The sequence below is a fragment of the Etheostoma spectabile genome, chromosome 15, assembly GCF_008692095.1.
Source record: "Etheostoma spectabile isolate EspeVRDwgs_2016 chromosome 15, UIUC_Espe_1.0, whole genome shotgun sequence".
NCBI classification, from domain to species: Eukaryota; Metazoa; Chordata; class Actinopteri; order Perciformes; family Percidae; genus Etheostoma; species Etheostoma spectabile.
In genome coordinates this window covers 19,860,343-19,878,691 of record NC_045747.1, presented here as the reverse complement: position 1 = coordinate 19,878,691, position 18,349 = coordinate 19,860,343, and the positions used below count along the sequence as shown (strand labels likewise).

The 18,349-nt window shown below is 42.2% G+C and overlaps 1 protein-coding gene across 2 annotated transcripts; it reads right to left on the bottom strand.

The window, feature by feature from the left end:
* Nucleotides 1-11,362: 11,362 nt before the first annotated feature.
* Nucleotides 11,363-15,792, bottom strand: LOC116703393 (zinc finger protein 436). 2 transcript variants are annotated; one of them, XM_032538097.1, is made up of 5 exons: nt 15,580-15,792; nt 14,640-14,802; nt 13,109-13,167; nt 12,958-13,024; nt 11,363-12,871 (listed from the first exon to the last, which is right to left on the bottom strand). In XM_032538097.1, exons 1-5 carry the CDS (start codon nt 15,694-15,696, stop codon nt 11,676-11,678), a joined length of 1,602 nt encoding a protein of 533 aa, XP_032393988.1. In that variant the 5' UTR covers nt 15,697-15,792; the 3' UTR covers nt 11,363-11,675. The 2 variants fall into 2 exon arrangements, with proteins under 2 accessions (XP_032393988.1, XP_032393989.1); XM_032538098.1 differs by having other exon boundaries at nt 13,109-13,158.
* Between the last annotated feature and the right edge of the window lie 2,557 nt (nt 15,793-18,349).

Sequence of the window (18,349 nt, the reverse complement as noted above, 5' to 3'; positions counted from 1 at the left end):
GCTGTGCGGCATTACAAGGCACAGCAGGACGTAGCCGGACGTAGCCGGACGTAGCCGGACGTAGCCGGACGTAGCCGGACGTAGCAGGACGTAGCCGGACGTAGCAGGACGTAGTAGGACGTAGCAGGACGTAGCAGGGCACCGCAGTGTAGCAGTTGAACATGGCATCACAGAACGTGTAGCAGGACCATGGCGACAGCTGCTACCCTGATTTTGGAGCCTCTCTGATCCAAGGGAACATGCCAATAACAATAAGTGCCATAGATGATGAAAATGAAAAAAATTCAAATTGACCTGCCTGAGTAAGTCAATTTTATGTTTTCTCTGAAATTGTGAAGTGGCATTTAGGTCCAAACGGAGATGTCTCAACAATTGGATGGATTGCCTTGAAATTTGAGGTATCGCACCATCTATTGATTGATTGGCACAACATTTTGTACATACATGATGCTCGGAGATTAAACCCTAATAACCTTTTGACTCCTGGCTTTTCATGATTCCCAGAGGATGAATCCTATTGACTTTGGCGATCCCTTTTTATTTAGTGCAATCTGGACCAAAGTAGTGGATCAATTGACTGACTGATCGCCATCCCTCTTGTCAAGTATTTCAAATTGATTTTGGCAAGAACTCCCTGCAAATACCAGTGACCCATTTCACAAAATCAATTTGTTAGCACCTCTTGGAGATACATTTGCATGTCTAATGGGACTCTTAGATGCCCATGCACGGGTTGCTATCATGCCGTCTATTTTAATTAGTGAAAAATAAGTTAACATATGAGAGGAAATTATCTAACGTTACCACATTTTTTGAAACGGGTCCCGGGGTCACAACTTAATCTTTGTCTGACTTACGTCTTCAGCCCCATTTTTCAATTCTAGAAGTCTTTTATTCCTTCTAAAGCCAGTGTTATGCCGTATACTACTGCTGTCTTCCATCTTGATCCACTCTTGCAGAGACAATGAATGGTGTGAAGCCATTTTTTTCATTTTTATTGCAAACTGAAGAAGAAAAAGTGAATCTGAGCATCCAGTAGTACCTCTGTGGGCGAGTCATGAAATGAAGCAGAAGAGGGTCCTAAATCTGAGAAGAAAGGTTAAACGAGCATGCTGGGAAATGTGACAAGCTTGCAGGAAGGGCACCATCACTAGAATAAAATAAATATGAGTCTTTGTGACGGAGAGAGACAGACTCATTTTCAGCCAATTAAATGCACATTCCTTTTTTCTCCCTCTCAGCGTCACATAAAGCGCTGTGTTTTTTTTTGTTGTTTTTAGAGAGGGAAAGTCACATTTGTATTAGCCAACCCCAAAGATGTTATGTCTCCACCTCCTGCTCGCTTGCCATCCACTTCCTCTCCGTCCTCTGGCTTCAGCATCTTTCCTCCCAATCGTTCGTTCCAGTAATTACACTGGATCGATGTTAAGTTATTTGTTGGTACATCTTCTCGGAGGAGTGAAGTCGAGCCTCCTACACCAACCTTTCTCATCTCACTGAACGTAATAATTCATGTCATGCTGGCATCGTTGTTACATACGAGACAGGCACTCTACTCTTGACAAAGTAGGTGTCATAAATACACTCGCAAGACATGACTTATGTAGTGTTGCACAAACGAGCATGTTTGCAACTTTAGTGTGACATGAGAGCAGTATATGAAACCATTTGCACGTTCAGCTTTGTCTGACAGCAATAACTTGCTCGTTAAAGCAACACCAGAGAACTTTTCCCGCTTTGGTCCCCCTACAGGTTGGCAGTGGAATTGTCCATTACATTACATTGTCAAGTTAATTCGGACTACAGGTCCACTACCCAATCTGGCAAACTTGCATAATGTTTTGGACAATTAAAGTCCTCTGAATATCAAACCCCTATATAGGTGTAGTTAGTTTCAGTTGGGGGGGATGGCAAAGTATGAAAACATTCATATAATTTTCTCAGTTCACTCCTGCAGCATCATCTACTTCTCTGATGCCCAACCATTAGCATGCATGTCTGTATTTTGTAACTAAATATACATTGTCATTCATGCAGTGAAATGTCTGGATCCGAGCATTCTTGAACGTTATGTGACTGAAATGTCAAACGTAAAGATGTATTCAAGCTTCTCGTTGGGAATCACAATATCTCTGTGCCTTTTGGACTGAACTTTTGTGGGTTATTTCCACTATGACCCCCCCGATTATGTCTGTTACAAACCTGTGACCTCTAACTGGATAATGGTTCTTGGCATTTACTCCTGGTGTTACAAAAAGGCTTCTTGTTCTCTCCATTGTGCTCATCTGCAACCTACTTAGCAAATATAGGAAATAAGGGACAGGACGGGACAGCACAATGTAATCCTGCTATATAAAACATCACATTCACTTGTTTTTACTTACAATACACATTTTCTACAGGCCGAGACTGCCACTTGTTTCAAAAACAATTCCAGTGCTGGTTCCATGGTATCAGAATTTTGGATAGTCACTGAGACATTAATGGGTCATGTGACAAGGGCTGGGAACATTGGTAGAACAAGAGCCAAGTGGCAGTGCTCTGATCCGAGGGAAATCAGTTGTCAGATTAACAGCACTCTAGCCCAATGGATTGGGGGGGGCTGGTCATGTTCCTGTGTTAAATCAAGTGCATGTAATGTCTGTATACAATGAACCCTGGCTCGTATTTGAAAACACAAATCCTTCTGCGTTCATCTGTTTTCTCTGACCTGCATCTTAAATCTTCTCCGCCTGTGATTGTTGCACCATCATATCTCCCATAGGCTAGAGAACAGTCATCTAGTAGCTTTTCATATCCAATAAAGTCCCCACTGTGATGCATTGATAATGTAATTCGGGGTCCTATCAATATTTATTCATCATCATAATTAGACATGGTGCATGAACTGATTAATGCGGTGCAGGTTTGCAATCTACAGAAGTGTAAGACCAGGCTGAATTTATGTTCTCATTTGAATTAACACGAGGCCAAACAGAAGGCTAGAAGTGTTGACTCGTTGTAATGTTAATGGCCTGAGGAAGTCAAAGCAGTTTAGAAAGTTTCATCGGTTGTTTCCTCGAACTGCTGCCATCCCTGTCTCCTAAAAATGATGTTTATATACCAGTAATTTGCTTTGCTATCATGGTTTGGAGGAAATGTAAATATGCACGGATGTTTTTACTGGTCCAGGTTGATAGTTTGACATCCTTTCAGTACTGTATGTTGTTCACGTATACAGAAGAGAGAGGGTGGGGGGGGAAGGTTGGACATACAACGCTCAGGACTTTGACACCAGATACCCAACCCTGTCGCCTAATAATCAGTTGTACATACAACCTAACTGCATTCTCTATTGGCTTTCCAGGGAAGCCTGTTTTATCCCAGGTTATATTTTACTTTAACACGTCCTCGCACCAGTTTTAAATGTGAATTGAAACAAAACTACTTGGTTAATTTTAGGCAACAAAACTACTTGGTACGTGTGCTACGGAAGTTGACTTACATAAACAAGTTTTATTAAGTCACTGTTGACTTTGGTTGAGAAAGGACATGAACAGTGGTCTCCTGTTAAGTCCCATCCATAAATCCATCCCCCCCCCCGTCCTCTTCCCTACAAGGACTCTGATTAGAAACGTATTAGTGTTACCTCAAAAACAAACATTCCAGCACATTCTTTCTGGCCATGTAGTAAACTTCATTCATATTGGAAGTGTGTTTTCCTTTCCTTTTTCGTACCCAGCTCCTTGGTAGCAGTCCTCGGGGCCACACGTGTCCTCTCCTCCATCAATAAATCTGAAAGAAGAGCCATTCAATTTGGGATGGTGATTGCAAAAAAGTTAATTTCACATGTATGGAAAATGGATTCTGTGCCTTCACATGGTTAGTGGCTGCGAGAAGAGTCAAATCCTTTGCATCTGGAAAGACTGAGATTTTATAATGAAGACAGAGGAGACAAGCTTGAAAAGACATGGGACCCGATGCTGAATCACCTTAAAGATGTGAACCCATAGACGTTGGCTATTGTATAAAATTAGTATGTGATTTGTAGATGTCCTAGTCATGTAACTTTATTACCTAAAGATGTTTTTGTTTATAGTATCCATCCTTACTATGACCATGGAACATTGTTGTAATCCGAGATGTGCTGTGTTCTATATGTTCAGTATGTTTAGTGTTCTTTGTTAGGTTTTTATTTTATTTTTCTCTCTCTCCTCTTTCCTTGTTCTTTTTCTTGAAAATAAATAAGCGTATTTTCAAACATGACAAAAAAATTCCCTCAAAACTTAATTTAGTTTAGTTGTTTTGTTTCACTTTTAGGAGAGAGTGTTGGAATGGCAGGCTTGCCAGCCCTGTGTGTTTTCTAAGACACTTAATTAAGGTTTGGAAACTATGGGGGGTTGGGTTAAATATTAAAGGAAACGGAAATTGTTTTAATTCATTTTTAGAAGACAGGGTTGCCCTCTCGCAACAGGAGGGGCAAAGGGCCTAAGGGGCCCTTCTTCTGTTACTTTTGCCCAAAACCAACTCGGATCAGACCAGGAAAAAAAACGTGGCGTGGCACTGCTCATTAGGCTGAAGACCAGTGTGGAGTCGCTGTGATAACCGAAATCGATGTTTGGTTCCCGAAATGTCAGAAAGGATTCAAAGGTCAAGTCCGTTCAAAGTGCCAGAGTTAATTAGCTATTGGAAGAAGGAACACACACTGAGGTTCCTCTCTTTGGTCCATGAGGATGTAATTTGGTGCAGGGCAGGATGAACCGGAGACCAATTTCCCTCTCTGAGATGTTTAACTTCTTTTTTTTTTTTAACTGAGTGCAGCACACTTCAGCTAATGAAATGCTCAGGGGACAGGGAAAAAGAGAGGAGTAAATAGAGTGTACTAGTATTAACTCAGGTCTGGTTATTTGCACCTAAAACAACATGTCTAGAACAGATGCTTTTGTCTTTTTCAATTAATTTGTCGCATTGATTTTAAGAACTACTTTTTGGCACTCAAAATTGCTTCATGTGTGTTATTGAATTACTAATTTTTTGCATTCAAATTAGAGACCATAAGGTAAAATTATATTATAGGTTGTAATCGCATGGCCTTCCAGCTGCAGGCTAGCCTCAGGGCCTGCACAAATGAATACTACAAAATATGAATTTGTGTGCATTAATTTAACAATAATACGTCTGACATGTGCCATGAGTTAATAAGCCAAATGTGAGTGAGTGGGGAGAGAGAGTTACCGCTGAGACTTAAACACTTTTTTCTTGTTTGTGCGCTGTTTGTTTTTCTTGCAGTTTTTCTTTTAGTAATTATTTCTCTATGTCAACAAGTCCAAAATCCTGACTCCAGTCATAAAAGCTGTACACACACTGTGGGATTTCACCCTCCTGTTCTCTGGCTCAGGCGTTAATTGACTCAGTCCAACCTTCTTTATGTCTCGTCCTGGGTTTTTGACGCTGACTTCTTGCCTCTGTCCTCCAGTTTTAGCTTTTTAATGGCTTCCGATTAATGTCAGACCAGACTTTGAGGTGCTATTGTCTACTTCATTTGTATTTGTGTTATTCTGATGTGTGTACACGTCTTTATCTTTTGAGCTGCTGTTGCACCGGAGTGTCCCCAGTGTGGAATTAATAAAGTCTACTTTATTTAATCATATCTATTGATGACATTACAAAATTGTGTGTGCATGTCCCTTCCTACCTGTCTGATCTCCATTAGTCTGAATCCAGGAAAGTACATTTCCAGGATGGTACTGCTGTTTTTTTTTGTTGTTCTTTTTTTTTTTGGGGGGGGGGGATGATTTAATATTTATAAGGAATATGTTTACGACATTTACACTCTAACTGGGACGTTTTGGGACAGATTGGTGGGATTTCTGTGGACGAAGTACACATGGCAATACCCTGGTAAGAGTAAATTACATCCAACCATGTGTCCAGCTAATTTATATAGCGCATGCTACTGTATTGTGTGAACAGTAATTTAAATTCATATTTTTTGTGGCATTTTCTTTTTACCTGAAAGGCCAATGATGCCTGCTTCCTCTAGATATTTAAATCTTAATCCAAAACTCCATTTTTTTTGCCTAAAGTTTAGATAAGTTGCAAATTATTTTTGATTGATCTTAGCCTCAATGTATAATTAAAGCATCATAGTCCTCTATTATGATGATGATGATGATGATGATGATGATGATGATGATGATGATGATGATGATAGCCAAGTAACCTAGTCTGTTGTTCATGTCCCGTAAGCACTGCTTTGCCTTTCTCCCTCTTTCTCTCTGTGCTGGACCATGTCCTGGGATCTCTAGCAGCCCAGTTGGTTGGGGTCAGGCATTGACTTTGAGTGGTTGAGGTTAGGATAGCTGATTGGTCAGGAGATGGGACCTGAACAAATCGGATTAACGTTACCTTGCGCAAGCATGGACGCCTGGCCAATAGTAGCGTGTGAATGCTCAAAAGCTGCATGGGTTCCATAATAACACATCAGTGACTCATTCCACATGTTGGATCTCTCTCTCTCTCTCTCTCTCTCTCTCTCTCTCTCTCTGTCTGTCTGTCTGTCTGTCTGTGTCTCTCTCTCTCTCTCTCTCTCTCTCTCTCTCTCTCTCTCTCTCTCTCTCTCTCTCTCTCTCTCTCTCTCTCTCTCTCTCTCTCTCTCTGTCTGTCTTTGTGTGTGTCATCTTCTCAGTGTAAGTGATGTGCTACAGTTTAGCTTCTCGTGTGTGTGTGTAGCTTGTTCTCTTTCCAGGTTACATGGTGAAGAGGAGGTTGTGTTGCTCTGGCTGTTAGGCAACACCTGGAAGCTGCTAGACATTTTGAATCCATCTTCTTCACATATGTTCATATTCTATGCATCATTTTCTATGCATCACTATGGATTGTCTGAATTGTAATTGTGTTATGTTGGTCAGTTGTGTACACATGGCATCTATTGCACGCCTGTGGGAGATGGATCCCTTCTCTGTTGCTCTTCCTGAGGTTTCTTCCATTATTTCCCAGTTAAAGGGACTTTTTTTTGGGGGGGGGTCAAAAAGGACAGAGGGTCTTGTAGACTAGAGATTGCAAAGCCCCCAAGGCAAATTTGTGCTATTGGGCTATATAAATGAAATAGGTGTTACTTGACTTGACCCCCACATATAACGTTGGGGCCAGTTCAGAGTTGTGTGTGTGTGTGTGTGTGTGTGTGTGTGTGTGTGTGTGTGTGTGTGTGTGTGTGTGTGTGTGTGTGTGTGTGTGTGTGTGTGTGTGTGTGTGTGTGTGTGTGTGTGTGTGTGTGTGTGTGTGAGAAACAGCGGACTTGCATTTAACTTTTAATCAAAGCAGCAGCTGTGGTCGGTGTGTGTTGAGGGGAGCAGAGGCCTCCCCCTGGGTAATCAATTTGCAAAGGCAGATGCTCCGCAGGGCACAAACTTCTGTGGCTTCCAACAGCTGTTCTCAAACACATATCAAGGAACAGTCTGTCTTTTCCTGGAATCATTTGTTTGGTTATTGATCCACACATCAGGCTCCGCTCAGAGTGCAAGTTTCACGAAACATTTGTCCCGTTTAAAATGGCCCCGAATGTCTCGATGGGAGACGACACCCGCAGACATCAAGGTGACATATTTATGTCTGATTATCTCGGTGAATAACTAATTCATGGAGCAGCACATGTTTCTGATATAATGTGCTGTTATTAATCCGCACCTTTTCCCCTTCTCTCCTTTTCTTACAGGTGGAGCTGGAGCACCACATATCGATATCCCATGCTGCACCTCCAGCCCTGGACAAGTGGAGACAGATGGTGCGATGTTGGCGGCCATTCAGAAAAGTTTTCCTGAATGTTGGACACTGATGAATAGCCAGGTAAAATATCTGAACAGAAGAATCCAAAGCTCCATCAGAGTCAGGGAGGGAACGCAGTAGAAGTCGAGTCATTAGAGTAAACAGCCAGATTGAACGTCCAGAAAAATGTATCAACACGCAGAGAGCCACCTGTCTGTGCCAGTTCGACACTCTGGGCCCGGTTTTAAAAATCTAGGCACATGGCGTGAAGTGCATGGCGCAGGTGAGTTTAGGGCGTGCACAAATCCACTTTTGATAGTCTGACGGTGGAAAAAAGGGTCTCTGTATGGTTCAAAGGGCTGTCCTTAGTGTCTTCATTAATCCTAGGTGTGTTTTGGGCGTAACATGTAATCAACCAATCAGTGTCATCTCCCATTCCCTTTAAAAGCCAGGCGCGTTTGTACCTTTTTGCATTGCTATTATGATGGTGGATTGTTGTGTGTGTGTGTGTGTGTGTGTGTGTGTGTGTGTGTGTGTGTGTGTGTGTGTATCAAGCATAGTGAGCCTAGGTGCATTTACTAATGTGCTGTTAAATAACAATGAAATGCTGCGCAATTGACTTTAGACCAATGGTCAATGGCAGATCACTTTCTGCTGCCTCAAGATAGCGATACGCCAAGAATTCACCTGAACACCCCCCCCCCCCCGTAAGACCAGCACACCCACGGGTGCAAAGCTGGGCGCAGGTGCATTGGCTAAACAACGGGAGCGCTGGGCGGGACGATAACAACTAAGTCTGTCTTAAACTAGACACTTGCGTCACGCCGGGTGCAAGATAAGGCCTTCTGTGTTCCACATCATTTTCAGTCTAGAGTGTCCCACTGGAATCATTTAGTTTAATTAGAACCACAAACTGACGCATCTGAAAAGCAATGATGCATGGATTTGTAAAATTAGCATTTAAATGAGTTAAAACTCATAGTAAAACAAGAGTCAATTCGTTGATTCATCGAATTACTTTTAAAAAGGTTCTTAAATTTTACTTTTTGGTACTGTATTTATTGTGATTTGTTTTTTTTGGATTAATCTCACCACTCATTTGTCTTTGAAACTTTCCATTTCTGGCTTACCTTAACTTACTGACATGCATTTCAGTCTCCCACCTGAAAATGAACGTAGTTTCAACAGAGCAGCATTAAAGCGTAACTCTAAATGCAACCTAGGGTCACTTTTAAGGTTTACAGTATTTTCGTTTTGGGTCAAATGGCCTTCTGATTGGAGAGCTAGGGGAACTACTATATCATCAAAAAAATCAAAAAACGGTACAAGCACTATAAACACTCGCTCAAAGTATCACGTGAGCAAAAACAAACAGTTGTACACTTTGTATTAAAAGCGAGCAGTGGAAGTTAATGATTTTAGCTAGCGCTGTCAAACGATTAAAATATTTTATTGCGATTAATCGCATAAATGTAAATGTGCTGTATTTATATAGCGCTTTTCTAGTCTAATCAACTACTTAAAGCACTTTTACATCATGCATTCACCATTCACACACATTCATCCACTGAGGCCGAAGCAGCCGTACAGGGTGCCACCTGCTCATCAGCTAAACACTCACACACATTCACACGCCGATGCACAGCACCGGGGGCAACTCGGGGTTCAGCCCAAGGACACTTTGACAATGACTGCAGGGGCGGGGATCGAACCACCAACCTTCCGATTGGCAGGCAACCGCTCTACCACTGAGCCACAGCCGCCCCATATGAGCTGCCCCATAGTTAACTCACAAGTAATCGAACATTTGTATCCTAAATGTCCCTGGATTTCTTTTTGTCCCATTATTGTTTTTCATATTTTAATTTTAATTTTTTGTTTTATTGAAAACAACATTGGGATATTGGTATCCAATTCTTTCAGGAAGACTTCTAAACTTCACTTTGTTTTGAGGCGTTACCTTCTCAGTTAAACCAACAACTGGCCATGAATTTCACGAGCCAATCACATTACTATAACGATAGTCTAATCTCCAAAGACTCTTTACATTTCATATTACGCATATGTACAAATAAACCTTTGCACATTTGCAATGAAGTCTCTCCTGATTGAAATATTATTTTGATCTATGAAGTATGGCAGACTATTTAAATGATCTCTGAATGAATGCTTCGTGGTTTCTATTTTTTCAGCCTTACTTTTGGGAATCTTATCTGATCTTTTTTTTCTTTTAGTTTTGGTTATTTAGCAACATTATCCTATTATGAATTTTTGGAATATTAATGCGATAACTGATATGGTTGAGGTAGTGTAATATGACTCCTCATCTGGATTGTTTAATACCTGCAGATACCTCAGTCATATGGATATATGTGGATATTTAAGTATTTCATATCATGTTTTTTTTTATCACAGTAGAGGTATGTAGTATTTAGTGCAACGCTGTAAAGTAACTCAGTGTTTTCAGCGGCTGTGATGTGAAGAAACCTTTGACATTGTCACCAGGTGACTTTGAAATGTTTCCACATGCCCTGCCAAAAGATCAAATAGATGAAAACTGAGTTAGAGGAAAGAAGTCAAGAGGGCACGCAAGGAGGCAAGACGTGTGTGTAGAACGAGAGACCTGTGGGACTGAAGGTACAGCAAAGGGCAGAGTGTCGACACTCACACACACAGTCTCACACAGTCAAACACACACACACACACACACACACACACACACACAGCCACCCTAGAGCAAGACCGAAATATCGGCGGGTCGATATTAACGGCCGATGTTAGACATTTTCCAAACTAACTGTATCGCATTTATAATGGACAATAAATGAATATTTCAAAAATCAAATCAAATCGGACTTAACATCCTTCAACCATGTTTTGTGTCGGCTGTTGGCCACCAGAGAGTCCCTGTTGGCAACGCTTTGATTTTTGTTATTGTGTTTTTGTTCAAAGGACTTCAAGTTTCATATCTTAACTTTGTATTTTTATACATTTTATTTATCAGAACTTTTTTGATGCTCCTCTGTTTTGTTGTGACAATAAGACAAACAAGTTATCACTATTTTAGTGAGGACTAAATGAATAAATAAAATAAATAACCAATGATAATGTTAGGGAAATCCGTCTGGATTTTTTCTTTTTAAATATACATCAGATTTTTAAACCACCAAATATTTGTATCGGCCTTACAAATCTTTTAATCGGTCGACACACACACACACACACACACACACACACACACACACACACACACACACACACACACACACACACACACACACACACTCTCCTCTTTCTCTTTGATTCTGTGTGTGTGCTCTTTCGTCTATGAACCTCTGGTTGTTGTGCTCACTGAGCTGTCTGTTTGCTTTGTGTCTGTTGACCACTGTGAGGGGATCACAGGAGCACTGACTGCAGGGTCTCTCTCCATCAGAGCATCACCGGGGCTCAGTGTTAAACAAACCCATTGCTCAAGTGTTGTGGTGCCCATGGGCAGACTGGTATCGGCGTTTTACAACCAGAGCACATTGTTTGAAATTTCAATCGTTTTTTTCCCTTGACAGTACCTGTCCCATCTTCTCGTTTGCTAAACTGAAGGTTAATTAAATTTGTGCACAGACAGTGTGACTCTCTTTATTTCTTTTTTTTCTTACTGGAGCAACTTGAAGGACTTGATGCCTGAGGCAAGTCAACATCCTTTAACTAGTAAGCAGAACAAAATAACACGTTTCATGAGTCACTTCTAACCAGGCGTGGTTTAAATGGCTGTAGTGAATACATAAGGAACACTACCGGGAAGCAACAAAAGTATATAACATCCTACACGTACACAAAGTACTTGCGCTTTAACTCCACATCTCACATATAGAAGGAATGTTGAGCTCTTCCCATCCTTTTGACCAGGTAATGTAACTGTGAGCTCTGATCTGAGGTCAGAGGTCAGAGGTGGCGGTCTGTGTCTGCTTCAGGTGAGCTTTGGTCTGTAGGTGAGCCTTCAGGAAGGTGAGCAGGCGGAAGTGTTTGCCGCAGTCGAGGCAGCTGTACGGTGTCTCTCCGGTGTGGATGCTACGGTGCCTCATGAAGCTGGTGGCCAGGTGGAAGGTTTTGGAGCAGAGGGTACACCTGTAGGGTTTCTCCCCGGTGTGGGTGTACCTGTGGTCCCTCAGCTGTTGCTTCATAGAGTAACTCTTTCCGCAGATGTCGCAGGGGAACGGTTTCTCACCCGTGTGCCTCCTCTGGTGAATTTTAAAATACGACAAGTGAGGGAACGTCTTCCCGCACACCTCGCAGGTGATGATGACATCTCTGGCCGGCAGCTCGCCGACAGGGAGATCGTTTGAGTGTTTGCTGATGACGTGGTTCTTCAGGAAGCGGAAGCTCTTGCCGCAGATGGAGCAGAGCTGCCGCTCCCCGGTGTGGATGGCCTGGTGGGTGTGCAGGTTGGCGGCCTGGTTGAAGCCTTTCCCGCAGGTGGAGCATTGGTACGGCCGTTCCTCCTGGTGCACCACTTTGTGGCGCGTCAGGTGACCGGCGTGGTAGAAGCTCTTTCCGCAGACGTCGCAGATGAACGTCTTCTCGAAGTGGGTCATCCTGTGTGTTTTCATCATGCTGATGCAGGAGTAACCTTTGCCGCAGACGTCGCAGTGGCAGGTTTTCTCCCCGGTGTGCCGCGCCTTCACGTGCAGGTTGCGGTGAGCCTTGTGGTTGAACCTCTTGGGGCAGTAGTCGCAGGTGTACGGCAGCAGCCCGTGTTCTTTCGTCACATGTTCGCGGAGTTTGAGGTGGCTGGTAAATTCTGTTCCGCAAACCGAGCACACCGGGTGAGACTTCCTCTCGTGGTCAGAGAGTCGCTCTGTGTTGGGAAACAGCATTCCACACCGCGAACACTGGTAGTAACTTTGTGCTGTCTCACTCTGAGACGCGCTGAGTTTTGTTGCCGACCTGCTGTTGCGGCGCCGTGAGACTCGGCCCCCCGCAGTTGAGGCGGCGCGGGGCGGCGACGGCGAAGAGGGCCGAGCATACTTGTGGTCTGGGATATCATCCTTCGTGGGAGGGGAGGCAGTGGAGTGCTCACTGTGCAGAGTCGTGGCTTCACCTGTCGCATCCATGGAGACGGTTTTATTTTCACCTGCGGCCAAAGAAACTTTGTAATAAGCAGTTATCGTTGGAATCATATTCCAGATTCAAAGTGTAGGACTAGTTAGCATAACTCACCGTTAGCATTAGCATTAGCAGCGCTCTGCAGTGGCACCAGCAGACACTTGGAGTCAACAGCAGCGTTCTACAAAACACAAAACCGTACCGGTGTTCAGTTTGTTTGAGCGTGGAGGATCTTCACTCTGTTGGTGTGGATTCACTCACTGACCCTGAAAACCAGGATGTAGGTCTTCTCTGTGGGGGGGCTCTCTCCTCCACCTGCTCCACCTGAAACACAAGAAACACAACCCGCTTTAAAACCATCACAACACATTCTTTGTTGTGAAAATTGCACACTTTAGTCAATATTTTGCACATCCTATCCCACGTCTCAAACACTGTGCAAAACAAATATATCCTTTTTTTAATGAAAATGTCAGTGTATCTTATATTCAGTAATCGCAGTAATTATTTTCTCTGTTAACACTTGTCTCTGTGTTGCTGTGTCTATTGTAATCGTTATGCACCAAACTAAGAAAACTGTCTTTTATGTGAAAACCTTACACACACCATATTCATGTTGTCATCGTCTTCTTATAATATCAAATAGGAAGCCCAAGAATTTGTACTAAATCTTACATTTCTGTATCAATTAAGATTTGTTTTAAATATTTGACAATTTCATTATTAGTGTGTGGTAGTAATTAGTAGTTTGCAGAAAGATCTGTTTAATGATGAGTAGGCACCTGGCATGCATTTGTTCAATGTTCCTTCAGTAAAAGTATTTTAGTATAATCATGAAAATATAGTTAAAAGTATAAAAATGTACCTTGTGAATGTTGCGATTTTATTTTAGAAGGCGAAGACCTCTGATTGCGTCTTCGTCAGCTCGGCTAAATTTATACTGAATGTGTGCTCTATTTTGCAAGTATTAGTTGGGATTTTCAGGAAAGATATTGGATGGTGGTGGCGAGGGAAATCAAACCAAATCACCGTTCTCCTTCTCCTGTCTATGCAACACACAAAAAAGGCTTTGACCATCAAAATAGTTTTACATTCATTTTTCTGTTAACCGACAAATTGATTAATGAAATAATGGCTACAGCTGTACTTGTATAAACTGCAGGGGATCATCAGACATCAGATTTTATAAACTCTTCATTTGTTTTGTGGGTAAAAAGCTTATTAAAGTAAATAAAGCTGTCAGATAAATGGCGTGCACTAGAAGTATAAAGATTTTGTTACAGTACATGTACCTAGAGCTGGGAAATATATTGATATATCAATATCATGCTATAAGACTAGATATCGTCTTAGATTTTAAATATCGTAATATGGCATGAGTGTTGTCTATTCCTGGTTTTAAAGGCTGAATTACAGTAAAGTGATGTCATTTTCTGAACTTACCAGACTGTTGTAACTATTCTATTATTTGCATTTAACCACTTAGTCGTTATATCCACTGACTGATGATTATTTATCTAAAATCTTATTGTGTAAATATTTTGTGAGCGCATCAATAGTCAACACAACAACATCGTTGCGGTATCGCTATCAAGGTGTTTGGTCAAAAATATTGTGATATTTGATTTTCTCCATATCGCCCAGCCCTACATGTACTTTAAATTTGTACTTCAGTACAGTATTACAGGGGACTTTGAGTATTACTAGAAACTGAGTAGACCTGTGAAGACCTCTAATCTGAACCCTAATGTGGTAGCTTCCCTGTGTGAAAGCTGCTCTCTGTGTTCTTAGATCACCTTCTGTCGGCTTCGGTAAACATTCGCTGCTCTCATCAGACTCATGCGGATCCTTCAGGTCTCCTGGAGGCTCTTTCTGCTTCCCAGTAGCCAGCTTAACCATCTTCAGGATTTTATCAACGGCTTCAGCACACAAACTGTCCACCAGAGTCCTGAGTTTGTCCTGAAAGAATGACAATGCTCAATGAAACTTAAAAGGCCAACTCCATCTGCAATAAGTACTTTTACTTTAAGTACACTTTAATGACAACTTACATACTTTTAGTTACATCATTTTAGTTAAGGACTTTTACAAGTAGTGTGTGTGTGGATGGACGGCTGATGGATAGATATATTTTATTTGCTGATCCCAAACTGGGAATGTTCTTTGTTACAGCAACAAGTATAAGACACACAGCATCCATACAGAGAAATATGGGACGCAGCTATACACCGTGTTATCAAAATGAGTTTATCATACTGTGTACATTTGCTTATCTACAGTAGGCCTGAAGAATATATTTTATTTTCAAAAAGTGAGACTTTTTACACAAATACCGTGACACATGATATATTCTAAGACGTTATCATAGCATTAATATCTCATGTAAACAACTTAAAACATATCATATATAGAGAAAGTATGCCAAACTGTTTTAGGGTCGTTTTTTCCCTTTTTTAACATGGTCTTGAATTCACCAAACTATGTTGAACACCCATTTTCACGCCTTAAAGACTAAATTGTTTATGTTGTATGTGTAACAGTGTGTAAGTGCTTAAAATATTTTTGAATGGAGTTTGGTGTTACTGCAAGAGGACGAATGCGTGTAGCGCTCTTCTTTTAATATTATAACTTAGCTCTACCATTCAAAACACCTCGTCATTACACCGGAAGTCTCTGGAACCGAAAGAGTTAACGTCAAGTTAGCTGTTAGCTAGCAGTTAGCTGCATGTAGCTTACCTCGGTTACGGGATTTTGTTCATTCAAAGAGACTTTGTCCACCTCCGTCACCACCGCCTTGGCCAGGTTGTTAATGATGAGCGTGAGTTCGTTGTTAAAAGTGGTTAAATCGGCCATATTTAAGAATTCCTGCACTTATCAACCGGCTAGCTTAGCAAAAGCACTGCCAGAGCCACTGATGCGGAAAGAGGAAGTGACGTAGTTGTCTCGTCCAACGGCTAATGGCCTCCAAAGTAAAAGCACCTGCTGCTAATGTTGATTCTGTAGTCTCTGGTTGAAACCATAGACTGTATAGTTATAAATAATAATTTGATTAATAAATATAATTTAATATCAACGGTCTATGGTTGAAATCTAGTGGGCTTTGTAGCTGTCTGTCCCATCTTTGGTCGATGTGCTTAATTAATAATTTGCGGCGACTAATAAAGGATTTATTAATTATTATTATTATTATTATTATTATTATTATTATTATTATTATAGTCAGCAGTATTGTTTATAATGTGAATTCCTTCTGGATATTAAAAGTTTATCAGTATGGCTGAAGTAGTGCATCACATGCCATCAAGATATGTTTGAGACAAATAAGTGAAGACTCATTTAATTTAATTAATTCAACAATGTAATAATGCTATTTTCCTAAATGTATGTATTCTTTTGGATTACCCCTCTAAAGTTGTATTGTCTAATGAATGTAACTTTAGACTTAAAGCCCAGTTCAGTCCAAAGATTAGTGACAAGACAAAAGCTGCTGTGCTCTTCCCACATTTCTGCTGTTTTAAAAAAAGAAAAAAGAAAACTTGATTTCACTGAAAAGAAAAAATAATTTTGTCGTATTAACATGTGTATGCCATAGATGTAGTCTAAATTTTGTGAATTGAGAGAAAACTCAAAAAATCTTAGTACAAAAGTTTTATTTAATACGCCAATGCATTTTGGTCAACACACCATCATTAGAGCAGCACAATAATGGTATCCTCTTCATTTTATAAAGAATAAGCTGTGGGGTGGAGGAGAGTTAGCGATAGAGAGATAGAAGACTAATAGCTAGCTAGCACACCCCTGTCTATCTGCCTCAGACTCCCTGGGCTGCAAGACTTCAGTCAGGATGAGACCTGACAACAGCCCCGGGGACACATCCACAGTCAGCCCCCAGCCAGCTAGCAGCCATCCACTATCATTACAGTCCAGGGACACATCCACAGTCTGCCCCCAGCCAGCAAGCAGCCATCCACTATCATTACCACCCCGGCCCGGTGACACATCCCCAGTCAGCCTCTGCAAGTAGCAACCATCCACTATCATTACAGCCCCGGCCCAGGGACACATCCACAGTCAGCCCCAGCCAGCTAGCAGCCATCCACTATCATTACAGCCCCGGCCAGGACACATCCACAGTCAGCCCCAGCCAGCCAGCAGCCATCCACTATCATTACAGTCCAGGGACACATCCACAGTCGGCCCCAGCCAGCAAGCAGCCATCCACTATCATTACCACCCCGGCCCGGGGACACATCCCCACAGCCCTCGCAAGCTAGCAAACATCCACTATCATTACAGCCCCGGCCCGGGACACATCCAGTCAGCCCCAGCCAGCTAGCACCATCCACTATCATTACAGCCCCGGCCGGGAAACATCCACAGTCAGCCCCAGCCAGCTAGCAGCCAACCACTATCATACAGCCCCGGCCCGGGGACACATCCACAGTCAGCCCCCAGCCAGTAGCAGCCATCCACTATCACAGCCCCCGGCCGGGGACACATCCCAGTCAGCCCCAGCCAGCTAGCAGCCATCCACTATCATACAGCCGGCCAGACACTCCCAGTCAGCCCAGCCAGCTAGCAACCATCCACTATCATTACAGCCCCGGCCGGGGACACATCCCAGTCAGCCCCCAGCAGCTAGCAGCATTGGATCTGGGTGAGAAGGATACTCCGGGAGTTGGAAGGGGTGTGTCATGATTTTGCCGTCTCACTCAGCAACACAGATTCATGGATCTGAGTGTTGCAATTTTGGTTTCATATTGCATATTGTTACAACCCTATCATCTAGATGGTATTTGTAGAATTGCAAATAACACTGTCAATGGAAAAACCTTCTTCCAGTGAGTTGTTTTTGCAGTTGACATTGTGCACATCAGTTGTTTGACTTTGTGTGAAAGCCGTGCAGGTTGAACTTATCCTTTCCTTTAAACATTAAACCCATAAATGTCCTGTTGTCTCTGAAGTTGAGCAGTAAAGTAAACTGGATGCTGTTTGTTTGCTTGCGGCCATTTGTCTTTCATTTGGAATTCATGGATATGTCAGTGTGTGTTATTCTCTGATGCTCGAACTCGCTCCACTTTTATATCATGCGCAAAATGGGCTGCAAATTGAGAGGCTTTACAACAGGTAGAGCGTGGTGAAGGTCAAGGCAGCTCGGCTCCCAGGGATGTGGGGGTTTGTACAGGATAATTTCTTTGCAATAGGGAGGAGTGAACACATAAATGGTTTCTACTTTCTTGCTGATTTCCTCCAGGGGAATTTCCACTTCAGAGCGAAGAGAGGCTGTAAACCCACAACTCCTTTCCTCTCCCACTCACACAACCTATTTTGGTGCCTGTGAGTGTCTCTCGTAAATTTCCCTTTTTTCTAGCTGTATTGTAGTTTTCTGCATGCCTGGTGCTTTTCATTGTACACATTTTAATGTGAAGCTCTTTACTTGTAATGGAATGTACTGTACAGTATACATGAGTGCTCTTCTTGCCTTCCTTCCAGGTGTGTGTGTGTG

What these genes read in the sequence shown, in the direction of transcription:
- LOC116703393 (XM_032538097.1), bottom strand. Translation starts at nt 15,696, where the DNA reads ATGGCCGATTTAACCACTTTTAACAACGAACTCACGCTCATCATTAAC. An exon ending in AACAAAATCCCGTAACCGAG is followed by an intron (nt 14,803 to 15,579) that starts GTAAGCTACATG and finishes TCATTCTTTCAG; the next exon opens with GACAAACTCAGGACTCTGGT. An exon ending in TGCTAATGCTAATGCTAACG is followed by an intron (nt 12,872 to 12,957) that starts GTGAGTTATGCT and finishes CTTTGGCCGCAG; the next exon opens with GTGAAAATAAAACCGTCTCC.